Source organism: Scylla paramamosain, chromosome 5 (genome assembly GCF_035594125.1).
Source record: "Scylla paramamosain isolate STU-SP2022 chromosome 5, ASM3559412v1, whole genome shotgun sequence".
In the NCBI taxonomy this organism is placed as follows: Eukaryota; Metazoa; Arthropoda; class Malacostraca; order Decapoda; family Portunidae; genus Scylla; species Scylla paramamosain.
This window is the reverse complement of record NC_087155.1, coordinates 6,293,092-6,316,998: the sequence shown is the minus strand read 5'-3', so window position 1 is coordinate 6,316,998 and position 23,907 is coordinate 6,293,092. Positions and strand designations below refer to the sequence as shown.

Here is a 23,907-nt window from a genome sequence, read left to right as displayed (position 1 = left end):
GGTTCTATATTACTCAACTCACTTACCATTATATCATATAAAACGAATGCAAAATTATCTAACTATACCATGTAGTCTCCTAACAGGTTTCTTATTTTATTCAAAGTTTATCACTTGGTAAATGAAAAAAAATGTCTTTTAAGTTTTAATTAATAATCCAGAGAAGTATAATTCAAATAACCATGCCAATGTTGCAACAGTCAGCATAAAAATGTTTAAAACTTGAGACCTGAATTTTAAGCTCCCTTTAATTAAACAACGTTTTAAGGTAAACTTCAGATTTAAACTACTGCAAAACACGGTGTCATATATAAATATACAATATACAATATACAATATACAACTTTATGGCAGTTAATAGTTGTATAAATCCATCTATATACCTGGTTGATGTCCTTGCAAAAGGGAAGTAGGGAGTAGCTGGGTCTAAGCACCCACACACACACAACCTTATGGATCCTGTGAGGATTAGCTGCAGGCACAAGGCAGTTTGACAGCCACAGCCATGCTGATGCACTGCCAGTAGCACATCAAGTCTGTCTCTGTAGTAGCAGATTTACAATGGTGTTGCTTATAATGTTAAGGTAACAGTGAGGAATCTTGGATTACTCCAAGTATCTTCAGCCTCTCTCTCATTGCTGCATTGTTGGACCTCTAGCAATCTTCTACTACTATTTTCATGCTAACTGCTCTTCTGATCTTGCTAACTGCATGCCTCCCCTCCTCCTACGGCCTCACTGCACAAGACCTTCTTTCTCTCACCCCTGTTCTGTCCACCTCTCTAATGCAAGAGGTAGCCAGTATTCTCAGTCATTCATTCCTTTCTCTGGTAAACTTTGGAACTCCCTGCCTGTGTCTGTATTTCCATTTCCTATGACTTGAATTCCTTCAAGAGGGAGGTTTCAAGACACTTATCCTTCAATTTTTGACTACTGGTTTGGACCCTTTTCTGGTACTGGCATCTCAGTGGGCTTTTTTTTTTTATTGGATTTTTGTTGCCCTTGACCAGTGTCCCTCCTACAAAAAAATAAATAAATAAAAATAAAGATAAATAAATAAATAAATAAATAAATAAATAAATAAATAAATAAAAATAAATAAACAAATAAATAAATAAATAAAATAAATAAATAAATAAAAATAAATCTCAAGCATTATTCAGAGAAATTTTAAAAATGTAATTAAAATTTTTCAAGACTATCTTGATTAATTTGAGTCATATAAAATGATGAGATGCAGGACCTTTTTTGCCATTGTGTCTCGATTGGTGGCCTCTCTGTCATTCCTCCTTACATATTTCTGAATTCATATGTTCCAAACTTTGCCCCTACATGTATTCCTCCATATGCAGCAACATGTGATCCTAGACACTTACAATAATCTTCCTACATTCTATTTCCTTCATGCACTTCATTGCTTTACTCAATTTCCTCCTTTCAAACACTTCTCCAAATTCACTCACTAATCTTCCCCTTGTAAAAATACCTTATGTACAATGTGCAGTTCATGAAGATAATCAATATTTCAGATGTATAGTAGCTAAAAATGTCAAGGAACAATTGATAATCATTCTCTTTCTCCAAAAAATTTGATAGGCAAAGGTTTTGTTAGTGAAAATTTTTTACTACAGGAGGAAACTTCACAAAACATCCATCATTAAGAGTATACGAGTATCTTATTATCACATTTTGTTTTGCACGGGATTAGTAACTGATATATTTTGCCAACAAAATAAAGCTATTTGACCAAGTCATCATAAAAACATTTCAAGATAAGCAAGAAAGTGAACACACTACTTTAACAATTGATTAATTTCCTTTGACTTTTCTCCTGGTTTCTTTCCCCGCTGCTTTGGCCTCCTTCCCCACTGTTTTGAGGGCTGCATGACCTTCCTTCTTGATGTGCTGGAAAAGCTTGTTCTTGGAAGGAAACACACCGCCACACACAGTGCACTGGGTTGTCTCCTGTGAGAAACACAAGGGTTAAATTTCGTACTATATCCTGCCATGGCAGGGTGGCTTGTAGTTGAAATAAAATAAAAATCCTCCCATGGTAGGGTAGTTTGTGGCTAAAATCAAATCAAAATCTATTGTATACAGTGGCTGTGAATGAAAATTCATAAAAAATGAAAAAACAACTTAGATACATTTGAATATGAGTAGATTTATGTTGTATATTCACCACCTTTATGTTGGGAGAGAGAGCTATTATAAATAAGGCAACTAACAAGTGCAATACACAAGCCAGTAAACCTCTCAGATCCTATAAATGCTCATGGAACTCTCAATGTGACTGCTTGTGCATCTAGTTGTATCTGCCACTTTAATACATCTTTGAAGTCCACAACTTCAGTAGTATTTTGCATTTAGTATTTAGCATTTACATTGCCAACTTTGTGAGCAGTGTGGATTCAAGTGTTTTGTAATATTGTTAAGTGGATTCAGTGGCTTCCTTCAGTTAACACACCTAATGCCAACACCATAAATTTATGTCTCACATACCCACACTCAGTGCCAGTGCCGTGAATTAACAGCAGCAGTTTAAAAAAAAAGTCTAGAATGTTCACTTGTCAACTGAAATTAACAGACAACAGACTGTGTGTACTCCAGACCTTACTCTAGCCTGTGGATATGTAAGTATCCGCATGACAAAATGCCCTTGGAAGTGCACTGACTCCTGATTTCAGAGTAATGAGTGTGATATAGGGTTGTGCCTGGAGTGCTGCTTCAGAGAGTACTACACACATCACTTCTAAAATAATTCAGTACTGCTTGTGAATCATATATTTCTTTTCTTCAAGTGCAACCACACACTCAATCACATGCAAATTCCATTAGCCTACTAATCATTCAGTGAGGTGAATAATGTAATGTCAACCCTCATTCCCTCACTTACTACAAGTAGCCTACCAATCATATATACATTGGCATGGTGATTTACCATTATTGGGGTTACATAACACCATTCATAAGCATTGGTGGTGGCCACAAATTGCTAGCACCACGAACACCACTGGCATTACTGTTCGTCACATTATATGCACCCACGTCAAGCAACTTATAATGTGGGTTTAAGATTTTTTTCACTTTGCTAAACCCCCTTTTTACATATTTTCCCACTATCTTTACATCATTTAGGATTTTTCAGTGCATAAATAAAATAAATAAAATAAATTAATAAATAAAAAAAATTGTCTGACATCACAGGCAGATCCACAGTTAAACAGGTTGGCACTCCGTGGGTTAAAAGGGTGGGGAGATATGCGACATGAAATTATTTGTATGTGTTTTCAAGTGCAATCTTTTTTCTATGTCTAAATTTATTCTGCAGTCAATTTAACTTTCTCTTTCTCTCCTGCATTCTCTCTCTCTCTCTCTCTCTCTCTCTCTCTCTATATATATATATATATACAGCCCACAGATGTATATGCAGTATAAATTAAGAAACCACAGCCACTTATATCTCTCACCAAAACCCTAATTCCTCTTTATCTCACAACAGCTCAAAATATTCTTCCCCTCAACATAGCCCTAGTTCCTCTCTCTTTCCTTCTAACAACAGTCCTCATTATAGTCGCAGGACTTGTGGAATGCTGTTCACCTCCACTACATAACAGAATCAAGCATGGCACTATTTCCTGTCCTTATAATACAAGAGAAGTTAATAAATGCTGCTGCCAACACACACACACACACAGTGTGTATATATATATATATATATATATATATATATATATATATATATATATATATATATATATATATATATATATATATATATATATATATATATATATATATATATATATATATATATATATATATATATATATATATATATATATATATATATATATGAGAAACAATACATACCTATACTATAATATATATGTTCACAAGAAAACTTTCCCTATTTTCCCTCATATACTTCCTCTAAATTTATGAATGCCCAGAACATGTCCTTACATTTAGCCAAATACATGTCTATGTCTCCACAGATGCCTGGTGAATGCATCCCTTCTCTCTTCTAAAGCCGTACTGTTTCTTACATAGTATTCCCTCAGTAGCCTTTCTTACTGGTCTCAAGACTTGATCCCTAAAACTGCCACATTCATACTTATCACCCTTATCCTTGTTAAAAGAAATCATAATCATGCATGCACTCACCTTGTCAAGTGGCACCATCTTGCTAATAAAGTAAACATTTAATAAGCTTTCTAACCAACCAACATCAGTCACACTGCTATTCTTCAAACCGCTGACTACACATCCATCCACACCTGCAGCTTTCTCAGTTTTTATCCCCTTTACTTTTTATAACATTTCTAAACACAACAAGCCTTTCATCCTCTTTACTCTCACCAAAATCCAATTATAATTATTTCTTAAACAGAGTATTTCTAAACACAATTCTTACTCAACGCACAGCCTGATAATTCTTCCTCCATTTCTTGTTTCTTCCAAGCAAACCATGTATACCAACTACACCTCCAACTGTTACATTCCATACTCTAGCATTCAGATCTACCACCAATACCACATATATTATTTTCCCAAAGAAAAGAAAATTATGCTAGGTTTGAATATCACTTGACTGTACAGTACAAGCTGCACTGACCTTTACTTCCGCAGCACCATTAGCCTCCTTGGCTCGTTTCCTGGCATCCTTAGCTTTTTTGCCTTTCAATTTTGGCTTTGCCTCTTGTATCTCTTCATCATCCTCCTGATCTTTTTTCTCTTGGTCTTCCTTAACACATGAAGTAGATTTCACTGAACTGGAGTGTTCATTTAAAACTTCCTCAGAATCACTACATCTGTCACAGTTTAAGGTATTACTGCTTACATTATTGTCAGTTTCCAAAGGAGTACCATTTGCATCTAAACCTTTATTTACATCCATAAGCTTCACTTCTGTTTCCTCGTCACTCTCCTCTGATGAAAATCCATTAAATACTGGGTTGCTCAAATCTTTCCTCCTGTTTTCCTTTTTACGACCAATGGAGTCTGTGGTAAGAAGAACAGATGGGCTTTCCTGTGAGGATTTCTTCTTCTTTTTCTTCTTTTTTGAGGATTTTTGAGCTGGTGTAGCACCTTCCTCACCTAAAAGGGAAAGGAAGTTGGAATTTGATATTTGGATGCGGACACTGAGGCAAAGATGTACTACTGGGTGGAAGAAGGAACTAGGGTTTAGGGAATATTGAAAAAGGTTTGGAATTCAAGTGTTCTGTCTGTAAAAGCAAATATAAGAATGTCTGACAGAATTATAGTACTAATTATTTTATATACTATGAGGCATGAGGGAACTTTAAAAACTGAGGCAAATTTGTGAATAGGGATGATAAGTCCATATAGGTAGGTATATTTTATACAGGAAATGCTACTTTTTTTTTATGTAAGGGTGTCATTGGCCAAGGGAAACAAAAAGAGAGGAAAAAAAAAAAAATCTCACTGAGGTACATGGAGACCTGTTGGATTCATGCAGTTTCTATTATGTTCTTTTGTTCTTATAGGTGCTGAATGCAAGGTCAAATAAAAAGACAGAAGTGTTGCTGAGCTATTTCATGTGAGAGTGTGGGAAATTGGCTAACTTGAGGGAGAGAGAACAGATCAGGGAGTGCTGAAATGGCACGGTCTTTTATGAAGAATGGAGGAAAGGTAGAGCATGAAAAAGCATAAATCTTGAGTAAGTGACAATCATGGGAAGACCAAGAAAGGGAGAGGGAGATGGAGTCAATGAAGCACTGAGTCAAAGAGGCTTAAGTTAGAAAGTGGTAAGCCTTTGAATGAAGTGTTCTAAATTGCTGTACAACTGATGATCACTTATCTCTCTTGATAAGGTCAAGGCATTCAGACAAACAGATAACCACAAGCCATCATGAGTTATAAACCAGGGGAGTGTTTGTTAAACAGTAATTTGTAACTGACACTTGTACTTAACCATTTTTGAGAGCCAATCCTAATCAAATGATTAAAGGCATCTAATTCAAACAAGGCTTAATACTTCATTCAAGCATCTTGCCTCCTTACAATTTGTTTTGTGCTATTATCATCCTTGTACTGAATGCAGATATAGGAGATCTCTCCTGTAGGTTATGGTTTACATTTAATTTCTGTATTCATGAAACTGTTTCACAATGTCATGTTTAATTTTGATGAAAGAGATGCTCTATTGGGGAGATGTTGGTTTAGTAAAGATGTTTACTTTAAATGTTTGTGAGCACTCTTTTCTTTATGTGCCTCTCTATCTGTACAAGAGAAAGCCAACAGTATAAGCAAACATATAAATACATGGTTCCCTGTGACTAAAACTGAATAATTTAAAATCTATAAATCAATGGTGTTTATTAATAATGCCTTGATGTTTCTTTAAATTAAGGACATTAATTAGCTGTATTCTTTGCTGTTCTACTGAAACTTTGCAGTTCAAGACATGCAGGTTACTCCCATGATCTAAAACATATAAAGTAATCAATCAACAAAATAATACCTGCTATTTTTATAACTTTTTAGATTTTCCAATAGACTTTGGTAATTATCATTCTATTTAAACTATTCTCTTTGTAGTGTTTTTTCTGTGAATGTTTGTTAGTAAGTGCTACTGTGTTTGACAGAAATTATGCTGTCCAGATCTGAATGTGTAATAAAAAATCTAATGTACTCACTTTGTTGCTCAGCTTCATTGTCAAAAGTACTGGAGTTGAAGAATGCTCTATCCTCTGCATTCATAGCAGCTTTCAATGCCTCCAAGTTCTCTTTGTGTTTCTTAGATCGTTGGTGATTTTCCATACTGAAATACAACACATTAACTTATAAATAATAGCAGTAAAATGCCTGGAAGGCAATTGATGAGGGCAGCTGTCAGTAACGAAACAGTAGAAGCACCCCACACATTGAGCACTTGGCTACTATTCAAATCACTCTAGCGAAAAACTTTGCAAGAGATCAAATGATTGTGCTATATACTGTTGGATAGGAAATTTAATTCTGTGTTCAATGGTGTGTCTGCCTTTGTTGAGACAAACAAAAGTTGGTTAAAAATTGCAGAAAACTGACGTTTAATTTATAAAATAACATTTTCAAGAACCTTCTACTTTTTGCAAGTTGCACATTAACTTCAGTAAATAGAAGAGATGAAATATATATCATATAAAAATTGATAGAGTTATGCTATCATATAATGTAAATTTAGTTATGATCAGCTGGGTAGTTCAGGAGATATTAGCATTTGAAAAAGTGTTACAGTTGGGTCAGGCCAGGCCAGACTGCTCAAAATGTAACAACCTCCATAGAAAAACTCTGCTTCACTTGTAATTTCATAACATCTATATAATGAAAAAAATAGTAAGAAATCACAAAATATATGCAAGTTATAATAAGATTTGCAGAAGAAAGTGAGAGAAATGTAATAAAATGTGAGGTCAAACTCAAAATTTTTACCTAAATTAGTATCTGGAAGTCATAGCAACAGACTGGATATTTTGTATCTATATCATAACTTAAATTATGCAGCAAATACAGACTTGGCATATTAATTTTTATTTTAATCAAGCTAATGGTTAAAGCCCCCTTCATCCAATCCCCACTAAGCTCTTTTAGATGACACTAGAATGGTAGCGTATTAATTTTTCTGGGCTCCACATGCTCAGCTACACACAAAAATACTTTGCTTTGCCACCACAAATTTGCATGTGCTGCCAGATGTAGTGGCACAGCCATGTCTGAACGGTTATATTTAAATTACTGAAAACTTAACATGGCATCATATAAAAGGGACTTAAGCTGTCCAATTTCTGAGGCTGCTGCCCTGTACAATCCTATTATGGACAAGTTCAAGGGAGGATATTTCAGGAAGTGGCATCAACATAAAGAATAACAGATAAATACATGTATAAAACTGCAGAACTGATGTTCATAATTTGTTTCATTACCTAAATGATCAATACCATCAGTGAGGAACATATAAGCTTGTTTATATACAACTTTGAATCTGTTGTAATTGTACAAAATGTCAATTTTCATAACTTTTTAAAGTTAAAGTTGTGTTGTGTTACTTAAAGTTCAATCCTAAGTGATAACTTGACTTTGAAGTATATTGTATAGTGATATAAACCTTGCCAAAAGAACCTTACGCTTTTTCTGTTTTGAACGATTTGTTGCAGGCAACACAATAAAGATCATCCAGCAGCAGCTCCCCCTCTCCAATCTCTTGGTTCTCTGCAACTCCTTCAGTCTCCTCCTGGGCCTCTCCCTCCTCACTGTGGTAACTGTCTTCACTGTCTGTCAGTCCCCATTCACGAGCAAATTGTCCCTCTAGTTGCTGGAAGAGAAAAAGCAAATGAAGATGAAAACTTTGTATACTGCATCTAGGGGAGAAAATTTATAATAAGTGGTACCAATGAGAGCCCAACAGTCTGCAGATGAATGATGTAATGCAAAGCTGGGTGGTGAGGTGACAGTGAAAAGCTGTTCCTTTTACCAACTTCTCTCATTTTATTCAGAAATTTTCCCAGGTTAGTTGCTTCACATGATCAACAGTGTTCAATCCATCGCAGCACTTTCTCCATTTTGATTTTTATTATGTCACTGATATCTATAAAGTTCAGCATCCCTTACTGATTAACATTAATAAGAATAAAGAAGTATCAATGTTCAAATGACTATTGGAGCACCCTAACACTCCTACCATTAGAGGAGGTATCTTCAAACTTAAAACGAACCTTGAGCTGTTCTTCATAAGCTGCAAGATTTGCTCTCTCCTGCTCCACATCTTCCTTCATTGACTTTTGCCGCTCCTCTCTCTGCCTCTGCTGACATGCTAGCTGCTTCTGGGCATTTTCTGCGATCTTGGCATTAATTTGTTTCTGTTTTAAAAGAAAATATTCAAGATATCTGTAATGATGACCATTACTAAGAAATAAAATACAGAAAGAAATGTAACTGGAAATTAGTGATGTTCATCCTTCCAATCCTTCACTGAATTAAATTCACACTTATAAGAGATGAGCACTCTGTGTATGTTGAAGGTGAAAGAATATATCTACAAAGGAAAAAAAATATACAAAAATCATGAAATTGCTATATGGATAAAATAATTAGGATTTAAATGTATTTAGTGGCAGATACGATATGATAATCTATAAAAGATGTCAGGTGAATGATATAATAGAAAGATAGATAAAGAATGAAATGTAGATAAGGGACTAAGAATCAAGGTATAGACTATGAAAAGGTACCAAAAGACAGATAAGGAACTGTAAGAATCAAGGACCAAAGTATGGAAAGGTACTGAAAGGCAGACAGGGGCCTGTAAGACCAGAGAATGGGAATTTAACTCATATTCCTCCCTAGAAGGGATTTACAAAGGAAGCAGTGCCAGAGACAAATAAAAGAAAGAAAATTATCAAGTGGGGGGTTATGTCTCAGCTAGAGAGAATAGATACAGATACTGATTTAAAGGCAAACACATGAAAGAATGGTTGGCTCACTTTTCGTTCCAGCCATCGCTTGTCTCTCTTCCGGACATATGCCACAAGAGCTCTGACTTCTTCGTTGAACTGTCTCCGAGCTTTCTGACGAGCCTTGTTGTTGTCCTTCTCAATTTTCTGGTAAAAAGGGGAAAATTATCTTACCTTTTCTTTTCATGCTTCACATGTTTAATATTTAAAAGGCAATTACTTTGCTTGGTACCACTGATTTGTATTTTGTAAAACTAATAAGTACATACAAGCCTGACAGTAGAACAAGTTTACATCTACTTCACCACAATACACCTACTACCTTTCCTGCACCTGATAAGACTAGTTAATTAGATCAGATGTGAATGAATCTCTTTGAGAGGCTCTTAAGGCTACATCACTGCAAGGTGCTGTGCAGAGGAATGGTATAAGCAACATTTTTTTAAATATCAGAAAACAAATCCTAAGTCTGCATAACTTCAGTCTGCAACAATTTAACTGTCATAACTAGATGCTTCAATTAAAAAAGCACAAAAATCTCTATTTAACCCACTCTATATCAGCATCACTACATGAGTGTGGGGTCACAACATGTCCTCCATCACATGTTGTGATATAAATCCCTTGAATATGTGTGTTTGAAACTCTCATGTTAAAACATGCTGTTATATCATGCAAAAATATGAAGACAAGTCCACTATATTGTCTTGTGGGATGAAAAAAGATACACAACATTCACCATTCACTCATGTGTCCTATAATGCCCTGCACATCATTCCACTCATGAGTAACACTTGCACATTCTGTAATAAAATGAGAGTATCTCCAGGGAAACCCTTCAGGAAGTAAACATTTCACACAGGGAAGCCATAGAACGCTTGACTTCTGATCTTTCTAAAATTTCTGATTGGGGCAGAGCAAACTTGGTATTGTTCAATGCCTCAAAAACTCAATTCCTCCATCTATCAACTCGACACAACCTTCCAGACAACTATCCCCTCTTCTTCAATGACACTCAACTGTCCCCCTCTTCTACACTGAACATCCTCGGTCTGTCCTTTACTTATACTCTGAACTGGAAACTTCACATCTCATCTCTAGCTAAAACAGCTTCTATGAAGTTAGGCGTTCTGAGACGTCTCCGCCAGTTTTTCTCATCCCCCCAGCTGCTAACTCTGTACAAGGGCCTTATCCGTCCATGTATGGAGTATGCTTCACATGTCTGGGGGCTTCCACTCATACTGCTCTTCTAGACAGGGTGGAATCAAAAGCTTTTTGTCTCATCAACTCCTCTCCTCTAACTGACTGTCTTCAGCCTCTCTCTCATCGCTGCAATGCTGCATCTCTAGCTGTCTTCTACTGCTATTTTCATGCTAACTGCTCTTCTGATCTTACTAACTGCATGCCTCCCCTCCTCCCGCGGCCTCGCTGCACAAGACTTTCTTCTTTCTCTCACCCCCTATTCTGTCCACCTCTCTAATGCAAGAGTTAACCAGTATTCTCAATCATTCATCCCTTTCTCTGGTAAACTCTGGAACTCCCTGCCTGTTTCTGTATTTCCACCTTCCTATGACTTGAACTCCTTCAACAGGGAGGTTTCAAGGCACTTATCCTTCAATTTTTGACTACTGCTCTGGACCCTTTTATGGGACTGGCATTTCAGTGGCCATTTTTTTCTGTTGGATTTTTGTTGCCCTTGGCCCTTGTCCCTCCTATATCATAAAAAAAAAAAAAAAAAAAAAAAAAATTATGTGGTCACATAGAGAGAAAGTCTTCGGTATTTCATCAAAACATTTCATTTACAGCCCAAGATTCAACCAGTCAGTCAAATTTTAAACTTTTTTTAAGACATCTGAATACATCTCAGCCATTTGTTGAAATGACAATTAGCTAGCACTAAATTGTATTATGGGGATTAAAGTAGCTGGCAAATGGAGTGGTTAAAGAAACCATCCCATTTGTGGTCTTTCCCTTAATCTTCCATCTCTCATACCTAATCCAGTTATCCAGTAAACAAGAGGTGAGCAAGATATGGACCACAGGCCAAACTTAGCCCATAGGATATTTTCTGTGGACCACCAAATTTGAGACAATTTCTGTCTTTGTCTAAGAAACAATCTTTATTATGAGGGAACTGATTGGCCACAGCAGTACAACTATCTGCCCAATATCTGTTGATCCACAATTGCCTACATTAGACCTCAAATGTGCCCAGATAATTTAGAGATTTAGAGTATGTGAAACCAGGGATGCTCAACCCAATTTCCACTAAACAGGGCTAACCCTCACTCAGACAACTTTGAGTGCTACCCACTACTGCACTCAACTACAGTTGAGCTGAGCTTAATGCCAGTCACTACTCATTCATGGAAATTCAACTGTCCCTGTGGAACAAGATGAGATCACATGTGAATCATCATCATCAGTTTGAGATCAAGAAAAACAGACCAAAGGAGTAAGTCCCAAACAGAGGCTAACTCTTGGGTAGAATATAAGACAGAGAAATACATGGGATGCTATTTATGACTGAGGACACCAACCCTCATTTCTGGAAAATACAAACCATGTGCTCTGAATTGGCCTTCCACAAACACGCACTTACCTTCTCTACCCACCGGCCCATGCGCTGAGCTTCTCGAATATCATATTCATCGGCCCAACGGAAGTCCATGGAAGAACAATAACTTGACCAGTAGGCATAAAATCTCCCAACATCCTGAAAAAATTAAAATTAAAATAATTAATAAGGAAAAAGTAACACTGTACAAACTACAAAACAATTCACACTGTTCCCATAAGGATGGCCCTAAAGGAGACCAATCATGATGAAGTATCCATTTTCACATATGTCTTGCCAACCACATAGTAACACTTCTCATTCTTCTTCCATATACTCTTTCTATTTCACTCATGCAGGATTGAAATGGTTACTTGCCTCTAAATCGGTGTCACTTTGACCAAAGCTTGGTATGATTATTTCTTCCTCTTCATCATCCATGTACTGCATGTCCAATACTGCCAATTTTTCAAACACTTGCCTGGCAAAAAGATAAGTTCAAGGATAATTTTTATGATAAATCTCTAATAAAATGTAAGTGAGGAATAAAATGCAAAGAAGAATAATTTGCATCATGATAATTTTTCAAGAAAAAGTAAACCACTGGGACTTTTGGATACTAAACATCAGAAGAAGGTATTCTGTAAATATCTGCCTAAACTATCATGGCACTAAAGCTTACCATAAGAATTACAAGGTGGACACTGAAGCATATTTCAATAAAATATATAAGTTTTTATAATACCTAAAAGCAATAAACAATTTTGATGGTTAATCAAATAAATGATGAATTACAAAATTTGGACACCTTTTATATGCCTACTGCACCAAACTCCCAGCTATAAGCAACCATAGGTATTTTAGTTTGTCAGTAACTTTTTACTAGCTACACATTACTTTATTTTATAATTTACCTAAGATCACATTAAACCTAACCAGTGAGTGTGAATGGAGGTATCAGAGCAAAATTACTGACCATAAAATGTTTAGAATGTGGTCAGACTCTGTATAAAGTTCACAATGGGAGTAAAGCACTCCCTGCCTGCTTCTTTATTACTTTCTTACTTGAACTCTTTCAAGAGGCAGATTTCAAGACACTTATCCTGCAAATTTTTTATGATCATTTTTGACCTCTCTTTAGGAACTGGCACCCTAAGGGACCACTGCCTCTCTTACATGAGAAAAAAATAAATAAATAAATAAAAAAAATAAAATAAATAAATAAATAAATAAATAAAAAAAATGAAAAAAGAAAAAAAAAAATGCACAGTTACAACATTGCTATCTGTTTAGTCACTAGGAGAAAAGGCTCACAACTAGAGGTATTTCTCTCAGTGGCAATATTTCATTCCCTCTCCACCTTCACCAGGCTTCCATTGTTACAACATTCAAGATGGAAATGATGGAATAGGATGCATCAAGTGCTATAAGTTAGTTTTTTGTTTTTTAGCATCACACAGTGGGATCCTGCTCCCAGGATAATACTGCAATGGACTAATCAACAGTAAGTGGATTCTTGCTGGTGGCAATATTTAGAGAGACACTGAATACAAAAATTGTCTTTATGCATGCAGTTACTGCTGACCACAGGATTACACCACAAAATAGTTACACTGCATATATGTCAGGATTTAACATCATCTATATTATATAGACTCCACTGCAATAAGGAACAAATAATGTATGCTGATCACAATTTTGTAGGCAAATATAGTTCTAGCATTTGGATGAACTAAGCAGGATTATATAAATATACAATCACACCTGCATGATTCTAAGGACAATAAAAATCCTGAAGATATTACAAAGTGATAATCAGTAACAATATCATTTCCATGCAATGCAAATTAGCACAATATAAAAGATAAGCTGGTAGTAAACTTTTATGGTATAAATAAAGAATATAAAATAAAATATTAAATTTATGTATTTAGGGTGTTTAGAAACAGAGATTCCAAGCTGTTGCTTGTGCTGCTTGCACCTAAAACTGGCTCTGATTATAATGCCTAATGTTCATAGTCAATAATGTATAAATAAGGCAAATGGTTACAACTACTACTAGAGTTGTGTCTACCACTTATGAGCTGGATATCATGATTAGTTAATTCTCCAAATTCTCAAAGAGAACAAGTCTTATTCCCTCATCTACAGTGTCTGGTCTTGCATGCATGATTATATCTACATGAGGTACAAATATATGAAATCTGGAAGCAGAATGAGTGAGTACAAAGGAGTTTTAAGTAAGCCACTGCTACTGACAAGTTGTTAGTAATAATTTTTCTGACTCTGGAGCATTCACCTACTGCAAATAATAGCCTGCAATAGAAATGAGTTGGGAGATGAAAGAAATACAATAACTGTTGCTTAAAATTGTTTGAAGGGGAGATTATATGTTTTAGGTCAAACGGAACATTTCTGAGTTGTCACAATACATCAAATACAAATTCAGATATACCCATTCAGAATGTGGTAACTTTTATCATAGGTATGTTACTGGCAATCAAAAATAACATTTGCTCAGACACAGCATGAAATACTACTTATATTTGAGTACAGGACTGCTACTCAGGTTAAGTAATATAGGGTGACTCTTCTTGCATTTTCTTTAATTCCTTAATTTGTTTCTTTTAGCTGATGCTTGAGGATACCTAACACTAGTAAAAATAACACTAGCATTAGTAAACTAAGAGTTTACTAATGCATCTCAAAATAATTGTATGTATTCCTGTGATTACAAAATTGGTAAGCCATGCTGCCATTACCTGTAGACCGTGTAGAAACCCTTCTCTGAATCATTGAAGCCAGAATAGCATTGGGATGAGAAGTATTTGAACAAGTCAAGGGTTTCTGGTTTTGAACCTCCCTCTGATGCTGAAAAAGAAAATTTAAATGAGAACCACTGTCTATCTGACCCCTTCTTTCCTCCGGGAGTGTTTCCCAGGAGGTTGGCCATGGTACAGGAGCCTTCCCATCACTTTCAATACATGGGAACACTAAAAGAGACAACCACCCCCTCTGATAACAGGCTAAACACTGGCAGGCCATATGATACTCTGAAAACAGTGTAGGAAGCCTAGCAGTATGTCATGCTGACAGTCAATAATCTTCCCTGGGTGTTTACTCTCTAATATATATATGCCTATTTTGGCAAAAAGTCTTGGCCAACACAGGCTGCTCAACCAAGACTTTCCACAAGTACTGTATATTGTCTGAACCACTAAGTAATACTATTGTGAATCTGATATAAGGATGCAATCCTTTATTTTCTATTTTGTCAGAAGGAACAGGAAGGTAGTCAGAAAGCAACCCTTAGTAATTCTGTTGGTTCATCATGGGAAAAGATGAAGATATAGGAAGTGGAACTGCTGTTTGTAACTGTGTGCTGTTGAGAAAAAAATTACTGTGGGAACATCAATTATAAAACACATAAATTACTAAATTCTGATTTAAGAGAAATCAGGAATCAGAGTGAAATGTGAGAATGGTGAAGCTTGAGTACCACATGCCATAATACTGTGCTGTATGCTGAATCCATTATGAATTTAGTGATTTTCAACAATGCCAGAAACCCAGTATATTTTCTTCATATAACACAAAACACCATTACTCATTCAAATAAACCAGAAGTAAATTTGCAGAAATGGCTGTAGTTTGTATATCTCGACTGACCTTTTCCCCGCAAGATGCTATCCCGGTTGCGGTCATAGAAGGCTCTCTCTTGAGGATCGGAGAGTGTGTCATAGGCTGCCTGGATCAGCTGGAATTGAGTCTTGGCTTCCTCCATCCGATCTGGATTCTTATCTTTAGGGAAGAAATTGCGTCTTTCATACCTTGTTACGTGAGAGATTAATAAATATAGAAGTGCAGTATTAGCAGTACAAAGCATTTTTACAACTCCAAAGTCATGTAATACTACTATTGCTTTTACAGATCTGGATTCATGGAAAATTGTTTGAAGGGATTGTTGTGCTATTCTGCAGGACTATGAGATATTTACATGCTTCACATCTAAGGGTAAGAAAGTGTGTAAATATACTGATTATGAAAGGCATTATAATAATCATGGGTGAGAGGAGGATTTGACAAAGTGAAAAATTACAGAACGAAAGTAAGAAAATAGCCGAAACCTCTTACAGTTGGCAGATTAGGTGCTAAAGCAGTCTGGATATGTGGAAAGAATAGGAGAATAATAAGATGATAGGAAAAAAAATAAATAAATCACAGACCTAAAGAGGAGGATGACAATGAATTTTGAAACTTTTGAGGTATAACCATCTATGAAGGTAAAAGCCATGTATGTTATGGAGCATGTTTGAAACACACTTTACAGGAGTATTAGTGATTATAATACAGCTACAGAAATAATCTGTCACACAAGAACAAAAAAAAAAAATAAATAAATAAATAAAAAAAAAATAAAATAAAATAAAATAAAATAAAATAAATAAATAAATAAATAAAAATAAAATATAAATAAATAAATAAATAAAATACTAGCTAAATGGAACACTAGAAGTATGACAATAACAGAAGTAAGTTCTTATATTTGTATGGAGAGAGAGAGAGAGAGAGAGAGAGAGAGAGAGAGAGAGAGAGAGAGAGAGAGAGAGAGAGAGAGAGAGAGAGAGAGAGAGAGAGAGAGAGAGAGAGAGAGAGAGAGAGAGAGAGAGAGAGAGAGAACCGGTGAGTACACAGGCAGAGGAGGCAAGGAGCAACAGACTTACCTGGGTGCCACTGGAGAGCCATCTTATAGTATGCCTTCTTGAGGTCACTGTCGGAAGCATTCTGGGCCACCCCCAGCACCTCATAGTGACACCTCATGGTGGACACTGTTTTATCTTCCTCTTCTCTGGAAAATGAATTAAATCTTCATGATGGAAACATATCCCATCCCAATTCTTGAGCTTTAATGTTTAACTTGATTACAAGAGAAATAATACAATGAATAACAAAACTCATTATGAATTACAATATCCATACAAGCTTAATATTTTTTGGGGGGAAGGAAGGGTTGCCATACATGGTGTGTATTGTGTTCCCATTTTCCATCTGTTCCTCAAAAGCCTGCTGAGAATTAAGGGGGAGAGGTGTGGTCCTCTTGTAAAGTACTGAAGAAGCTTAAATATTCTCCTGGATTTGGCAGGTCACATACATGCATTAACTCACTTTTATTTCATGGTAGTTATCAATTTTCAGATGCCAAAAGAAATTTACAGAACAGCAAATAGATGGTTAAGAAAGCAAGGGACACCCTTCACATTCCAACAAATATTTATTACTGAGGTGGTTCCAATGTGGGAGGCTTCATGTGAATGACACTTTTGTATCTGCCAAAGACAATTCAAATAATCAACCGAATGACAGCTATGTAAAAGAATGAGCACACTATGTGAATTCTGGAAAACATCCTATCAATTTCAAGACAGAAATATTCAATTCTGACATATTTTAATGTATTCTCAATTACCATGACAGCCATTTACCAAGGAAACTGCTTTCCACTTTCAAGAGTATAACAAGCTTAGTTCATGATGGCTGGGTCCACCACATGCAGCAGTATCTCTCCTCAGCTCCATTATGTAATATCTAGCTACCTTCAAGGTTTCAAGACACTTATCCTTCAATTTCTTACTACCACTTTGGATCCTATTCAGGTACCAGCATCTCAGTGGGCTTTATTTTTTTGGCTGGTGTCCCTCCTACATAAAAAAAAAGTTAGCTATGACACTACCACATTTCATGATTGCTTAAGTTTATATGCTCTTGCATAATGATCATGAATGGGCCAAGGAGACAAATATTGCTGCTGACAGATTAGCTGTTGCATATGATGGTGCAATGACCCTTTTAGTGGATTAAGTGGTTGTTACAACAGTGATTGTTCAGCAGATGTTGGTGTCTTTCTTAGCTATATGGATACCTTATAAATAAGGTATCCATATATACCTTACATGTACATACCTTATATATATATATATATATATATATATATATATATATATATATATATATATATATATATATATATATATATATATATATATATATATATATATATATATATATATATATATATATATATATATATATATATATATATATATATATATATATATAAGGTATATATGGATACCTTATTAATAAGGTATCCATATAGCTAAGAAAGACACCAACACCTGCTGAAACAATTGCTGTTGTAACAACCACTTAATCCACCAAAATGGTCATTGCACCATCACATGCAACAGCTAATCTGTCAGCAGCAATATTCGTCTCCTTGGCCCATTCATGATCATTATGCAAGAGCATATAAACTTAAGCAATCATGAAATGTGGTAGTGTCATAGCTAACTTTTTTTTTTTATGTAGGAGGGACAAAAAAAAAAGGCCCACTGAGATGCTGGTACCTGAATAGGGTCCAAAGTGGTAGTAAAAACTGAATGATAAGTGTCTTGAAACCTTGAAGGAGTTCAAGTCATAGGAAGGTGGAAATACAGAAGCAGGCAGGGAGTTCCTGAAAACAATTGCAAAAAAAAGATGAAGTGGTGCATGCCCTTGAATCTTCTTTTCTTTTCCCATCCACAACAAATTTGGGAGGCCTGGTGGGAATCAAGGGTTTTAAGGTGGAGAAGCAAAAATGTCAGATTCAGTTTCCTAACCTAACCCCTAATTTCATGAATTTCACATAATAGCATGGGTCCTGGTGGTTAATATTAATTACTGTGTAAGGACAAGAAAACCACAGACTGGCTGATAAAACACTGCATTACTAAAGAAAATACTTGCCCACAAATTGTTCCAGATGATAGGGAAAGTGGATAATACTGCAATAACATAAGCATTTTCATTTGTGGGTTAAATTAGGTTAAATTTAACTTCATGCAGTTCTTAAATTTCCCAGTTGATCCCTTCACTGTTTACACATCTAAATAATCATTACCAAAATTACTATGATATAGTAATGTCCATAATCTCCTTTGGATAAAACTGAAATAACATCAAGCATTTTTGTCCATAGGTTAGGTTAGTCTCACTTAAATGTAGTTCTTTAATTTCACAATTGATTCCCATAACTCCCAGGAAAGACATAAACAAAGGCCAGTTAGTGAGGTCCTGTGGGGTTAAGTTACATTTAGCATCATGCAGTTCTTTAATTTCACAGTTGATCCTTTCATTGTGTAGATCGTGACTATACAAGGCACTATACCTTACCCAGAGGGTCAGTCCTGAAATCAGTAAGCAAAGGATATTTCCATAATCCCCGGGAAAGAAATCAACAAAGGTCAGTTGGCGAGGCCTTATGCACCTGCTGGTTGTGTGACACATTGCTCCTCACTATAACTCGCTTCCAGGCTTTGCATAAAATATCATACAAGGTCTCTAGGTCAATAAGATGGTAATTTTCTTTATTTACACCATAATCCCCCTAACCTAACTTTGGGGGCCTGCGCCCCCTGGCCCCCCCTGCAGGGATACTAATCTAACCTAACCTAACCGGGGGGGTTCCGCCTTCCTCGACCTCCCTCAGGTTCACTAAATTAACCTAACCTATCCAACAGGATCGGGTCTAGGAAAGATTTTTGGGGAAGTGCCTGTGTCTGTTTTGAAAGTTCTAGATTTCCCACGGAAACTCATATAAAGTTTCTTTGAATCCAGTAAGGTATGCAGAAATCACATTCCCAATGTTGTAGAATATGATGGTATAAATCTAAAATAATACCAATAAGAGTACTGCTTCACGTCCTTGTCTGATATAAGTAAACACACACTTTCCAGAATAGCCCTCACCGTCTGGTGTCTTATAGCATCCCCGCCGCACGTCCAGCTGACCTCGCGTGGTTTGTGTACACGTGTGGGGAGGATTTGGCGCGGCGTCACTCGGGACCCAGGGCCGAGCACGCATCCTCTAAATTGATTTTTTGAAACTGTCCTCTCTCGATCTCGTTATCATTGTTAACTGTATTTTTTTTTTTCTTTTGCAAACGAATTCTCTCTCTCTCTCTCTCTCTCTCTCTCTCTCTCTCTCTCTCTCTCTCTCTCTCTCTCTCTCTCTCTCTCTCTCTCTCTCTCTCTCTCTCTCTCGTAGTGAGAGTGAAAGTGGTTATTGAGACTTTATCAGTGAAGAAATTCGAGTTTATTCCTGGGCACCTAAGGGTATGCTGCTGTCACATGTTTGAGGGTATTGCAAGGAAAAATAACATATTTATTGCGACGGCTCAGTGAGTGGAGATGGCCGAGCTGGGTGTAGTATATTGATATGGGAATACAATGAATATGAGGGAAAATAATATATATATATATATATATATATATATATATATATATATATATATATATATATATATATATATATATATATATATATATATATATATATATAATATCTTTTTATCCTCACAAAGACAGGTGCCTGAGACAACTGACATTAGCCCCTTTTCTGTCCCCTCCTACTTTCTCTATCCACATTTTCAATCCAAAGGTGTATGCTGCTTCTATGTCCGCAACGATTTAACCTGCTCTCGTGCCCACGCCCTTGAATCTTCCGAGTTTTCCGCCATCTGGCTGCGACTAGAGTCAATCTCAAACTGAATTTATCTGTGCTGTATACCTCTCACCTAACTCCTCTGACTATAAGAAATTCTTTGACTACTTAACTTCCAAAGTGGAGCACATTCTGACTGTTCCCTTTTGCAGAGATCTCCATTCTTGAAGACGTCACTGTTCACCACCAGCCTTGTCTTTCCTCTCCCTTCATTGACCATCCTGGTGAAGTAGCTTTTAACTTTGTTATCCTCCACGAGCTTGAGCAACTGGTGCAACACTCTACTCGTATTCCTGACCGTCTTGGAGATACGCCCAACATTCTTTACGTTTTCCTAACCTCTAATCCTGCTTATGCTGTCACCCTCTCTTCTCCACTGGGCTCCTCCGATCACAATCTCATATCTGTACCTTGTCCTATCGCTCCAGTCCCTCCTCAGGATCCCCCAAAACGGAGGTGTCTCTGGAGTTTTGCATCTGCTAACTGGGGGGACCTAAGGAGGTGTTATTCCGATTTTCCTTGGAATGACTACTGCTTTCGTGTCAGAGACCCGTCTCTGTGTGCCGAGCGCATAACAGAGGTGATAGTGTCTGGCATGGGGGTGTACATTCCTCACTCTTTTTTTCTTGACCTAAACCTTCCAAACCTTGGTTTAACACAGCCTGTTCTCGTGCTATACATGATAGAGAGGTGGCCCACAAAAGATACTCGAGCCTTCCATCATCTGAATCTCATGTGCTTTATATTTCTGCCCAGAATCATGCCAAGTCTGTTCTCCAACTAACCAAAAACTCCTTCATTAATAGAAAGTGTCAAAATCTTTCAAGATCTAACTCCCCTCGTGACTTCTGGCATCTAGCCAAAAAACATCTCCAATAACTTTGCTTCTTCATCTTTCCCTCCTCTTCATTTCAATCTGATGGTATTACTGCCATCTCATAAGTTTATAAAGCTGAACTCCTAACTCAAACCTTTGCTAAAAACTTTACCTTGGATGATTGAGGGCTTGTTCCTCCTTCTCTATCCTTTGACTACTTCATGCTATCCATTAAAATCCTTCGCAATAATATTTTTCCATGCCCTCGCTGGCCTAAACCCTCGAAGGCTTATGGACCTGATGGGGTCCCTCCTATTGGTCTCCGAAACTGTGCCTCCGTGCTTGCACCTTGCCTAGCCAAACTCTTTCAACTCTGCCTATCAATCTCCCCCTTTCCTTCTTCCTGGAAGTTTGCCTACATTCAGCCTGTTCCTAAAAAGGGTGACAGTTCTAATCCTTCAAACTACCATCCTATTGCTTTAATTTTCTGCCTATCTAAAGTTTTTGAATCTATTCTCTGCAGAAAGATTTTTAAACATCTATTACTTCACAACCTTATCTGATCGCCAGCATGGGTTCTGTTGTGGGCGTTCTACTGGTGATCTTCCGGCTTTTCTTACTGAGTCTTGGTCATCCTCTCTTAGAGGAATTTTTGCTGTTGCCTTAGACATATCAAAAACTTTTGATAGAGTCTGGCACAAAGCTTTGATTTCGAAACTACCTTCCTACGTCTTCTATCCTTCTCCCTGCAATTTCATCTCAAGTGTCCTTTCTGACTGTTCCATTGCTACTATGATAGACGGTCACTGTTCTCCTAAAAGCTATTAACAGTGGTGTTCCTCAGGGCTCTGCCTGTCACTCACTCTCTTCCTATTATTCATCAATGATCTTCTAAGCTAAACTTCTTGTCTTGTCTGTCTTTCGCTGATATCACCCTGCAATTTTCCACGTCTTTTCGTAGACGTCCAACCCTTCAGGAAGTAAACAATTCACGCAGGGAAGCCACAGAACGCCTGACTTCTGATCTCTCTAAAATTTCTGATTGGGGCAGAGCAAACTTAGTATTATTCAATGCCTCAAAAACTCAATTCCTCCATTCGTCAACTCGACTTCCAGATAACTATCCCCTCTTCTTCAGTGACACTCAGCTATCCCTTTCTTCTACGCTGAACATCCTCAGTCTGTCTTTTACTTATAATGTAAACTAGAAACTTCACATCTCTCTAGCTAAAACAGCTTCTGTGAAGTTAGGTGTTCTGAGTCGTGTCTGCCAGTTTCTCTCATCCCCCCCAGCTGCTAACTCTGTACAGGGGCCTTATCCATCCATGTATGAGATATGCTTCACATGAGGTAGGGGGGAGGTTCACTCATACCGCTCTTTTGGACAGAGTGGAATCAAAAGCTTTTCGTCTTATCAACTCCTCTACTCTAGCTGATTGTCTTCAGCCTCTCTCTCATCGCCGCAATGTTGCATCTCTTGCTATATTCTACCGGTGTTTTCGTGCCAACTGCTCTTCTGATCTTGCTAGCTACATGCCTCCCCTCCTCTTGCGGCCTCCCTGTACAAGACCTTCTTTCTCTCACCCCTATTCTGTCCACCTCTCTAATGCAAGAGTTAACCAGTAATCTCATTCATTCATCTCTTTTCAGGTAAACTCTGGAACTCCTTAACTGTTTCTGTATTTCCACTTCCTATGACTTGAACTCTTTCAAGAGGGAGGTTTCAAGACACTTATCCTATCCTGTAATTTTTGACTAACGCTTTCGACTCTGCTCGGGGACCAGCTCCTCAGTGGGTCTTTTTTTGTTGCAGTTTTGTTTTCCTTGGCCGGGGCCACTTCTACATAAAAAAGAAAAAAAATTCAAGCTGACATATATGGCATCTATTCTACTCTTCGTCATGTACAAGATGAAAATTAGGAAGCGTGTATTTTTGTTGATAATAGAGCTGCACTAGATTCCCTGAAAAGCAGAAGTCCTGTGTATGAAGGGCTAGAAATTTCCTGGTGCCTTAAGTCTCCACTATAGTTATGTCAAAGTATGTCGTGGTTTTCTATGTGATTTTTAAGTTTCACGTGTTTATTTCGTGTTTGATTAAAATATGTGAAACGGTAATTGCTGTGGTCCTTCGTATACAGTGACCCTGTGTTTTATTATCAATTGTACTATGTTAAGATATTTTCTTTGATTTATCACATGTTGTGACCAAAATATTTTATGTTGTGTGTGTTCATACATGTGTTTAGTGATGGAGAGTGAGCGTTACCGCATTACCTGATGGACCAGGTTGTGTGTGACTTTAAATGAGTTCTCCATATTAATTGAAACAATGTGTAGCTAATTGGTTAGTGTAGGGCTTGAATCTATTTACCTGAGTTGACCTTAAGACTGGGATAAGTTATGGAATGAAGTTATTGCTTTGGCCTGGATGTGCTGTTGGAATAATGATTTACTGGTTAATAAATAATTATAGAACTTTTAGGGCTGCGTTTTATGGCATACCCCATTCAAACCCACTCCCTAAACACTCGGTAATT

At 36.9% G+C, this 23,907-nt stretch overlaps 1 protein-coding gene across 2 annotated transcripts; it reads right to left on the bottom strand.

Moving 5' to 3' along the window:
- Positions 1–1,569: 1,569 nt before the first annotated feature.
- Positions 1,570–19,929, bottom strand: LOC135100456 (dnaJ homolog subfamily C member 21-like). 2 transcript variants are annotated; one of them, XM_064003371.1, is made up of 12 exons: positions 19,781–19,929; positions 16,736–16,860; positions 15,681–15,812; positions 14,774–14,882; positions 12,390–12,492; positions 12,057–12,170; positions 9,485–9,601; positions 8,717–8,860; positions 8,129–8,316; positions 6,662–6,786; positions 4,618–5,099; positions 1,570–1,964 (listed from the first exon to the last, which is right to left on the bottom strand). In XM_064003371.1, the coding sequence occupies exons 1-12, from the start codon at positions 19,912–19,914 to the stop codon at positions 1,809–1,811; spliced, it is 1,929 nt and encodes a 642-aa protein (XP_063859441.1). In that variant the 5' UTR covers positions 19,915–19,929; the 3' UTR covers positions 1,570–1,808. The 2 variants fall into 2 exon arrangements, with proteins under 2 accessions (XP_063859441.1, XP_063859442.1); XM_064003372.1 differs by having other exon boundaries at positions 19,800–19,927.
- Positions 19,930–23,907: the final 3,978 nt, after the last annotated feature.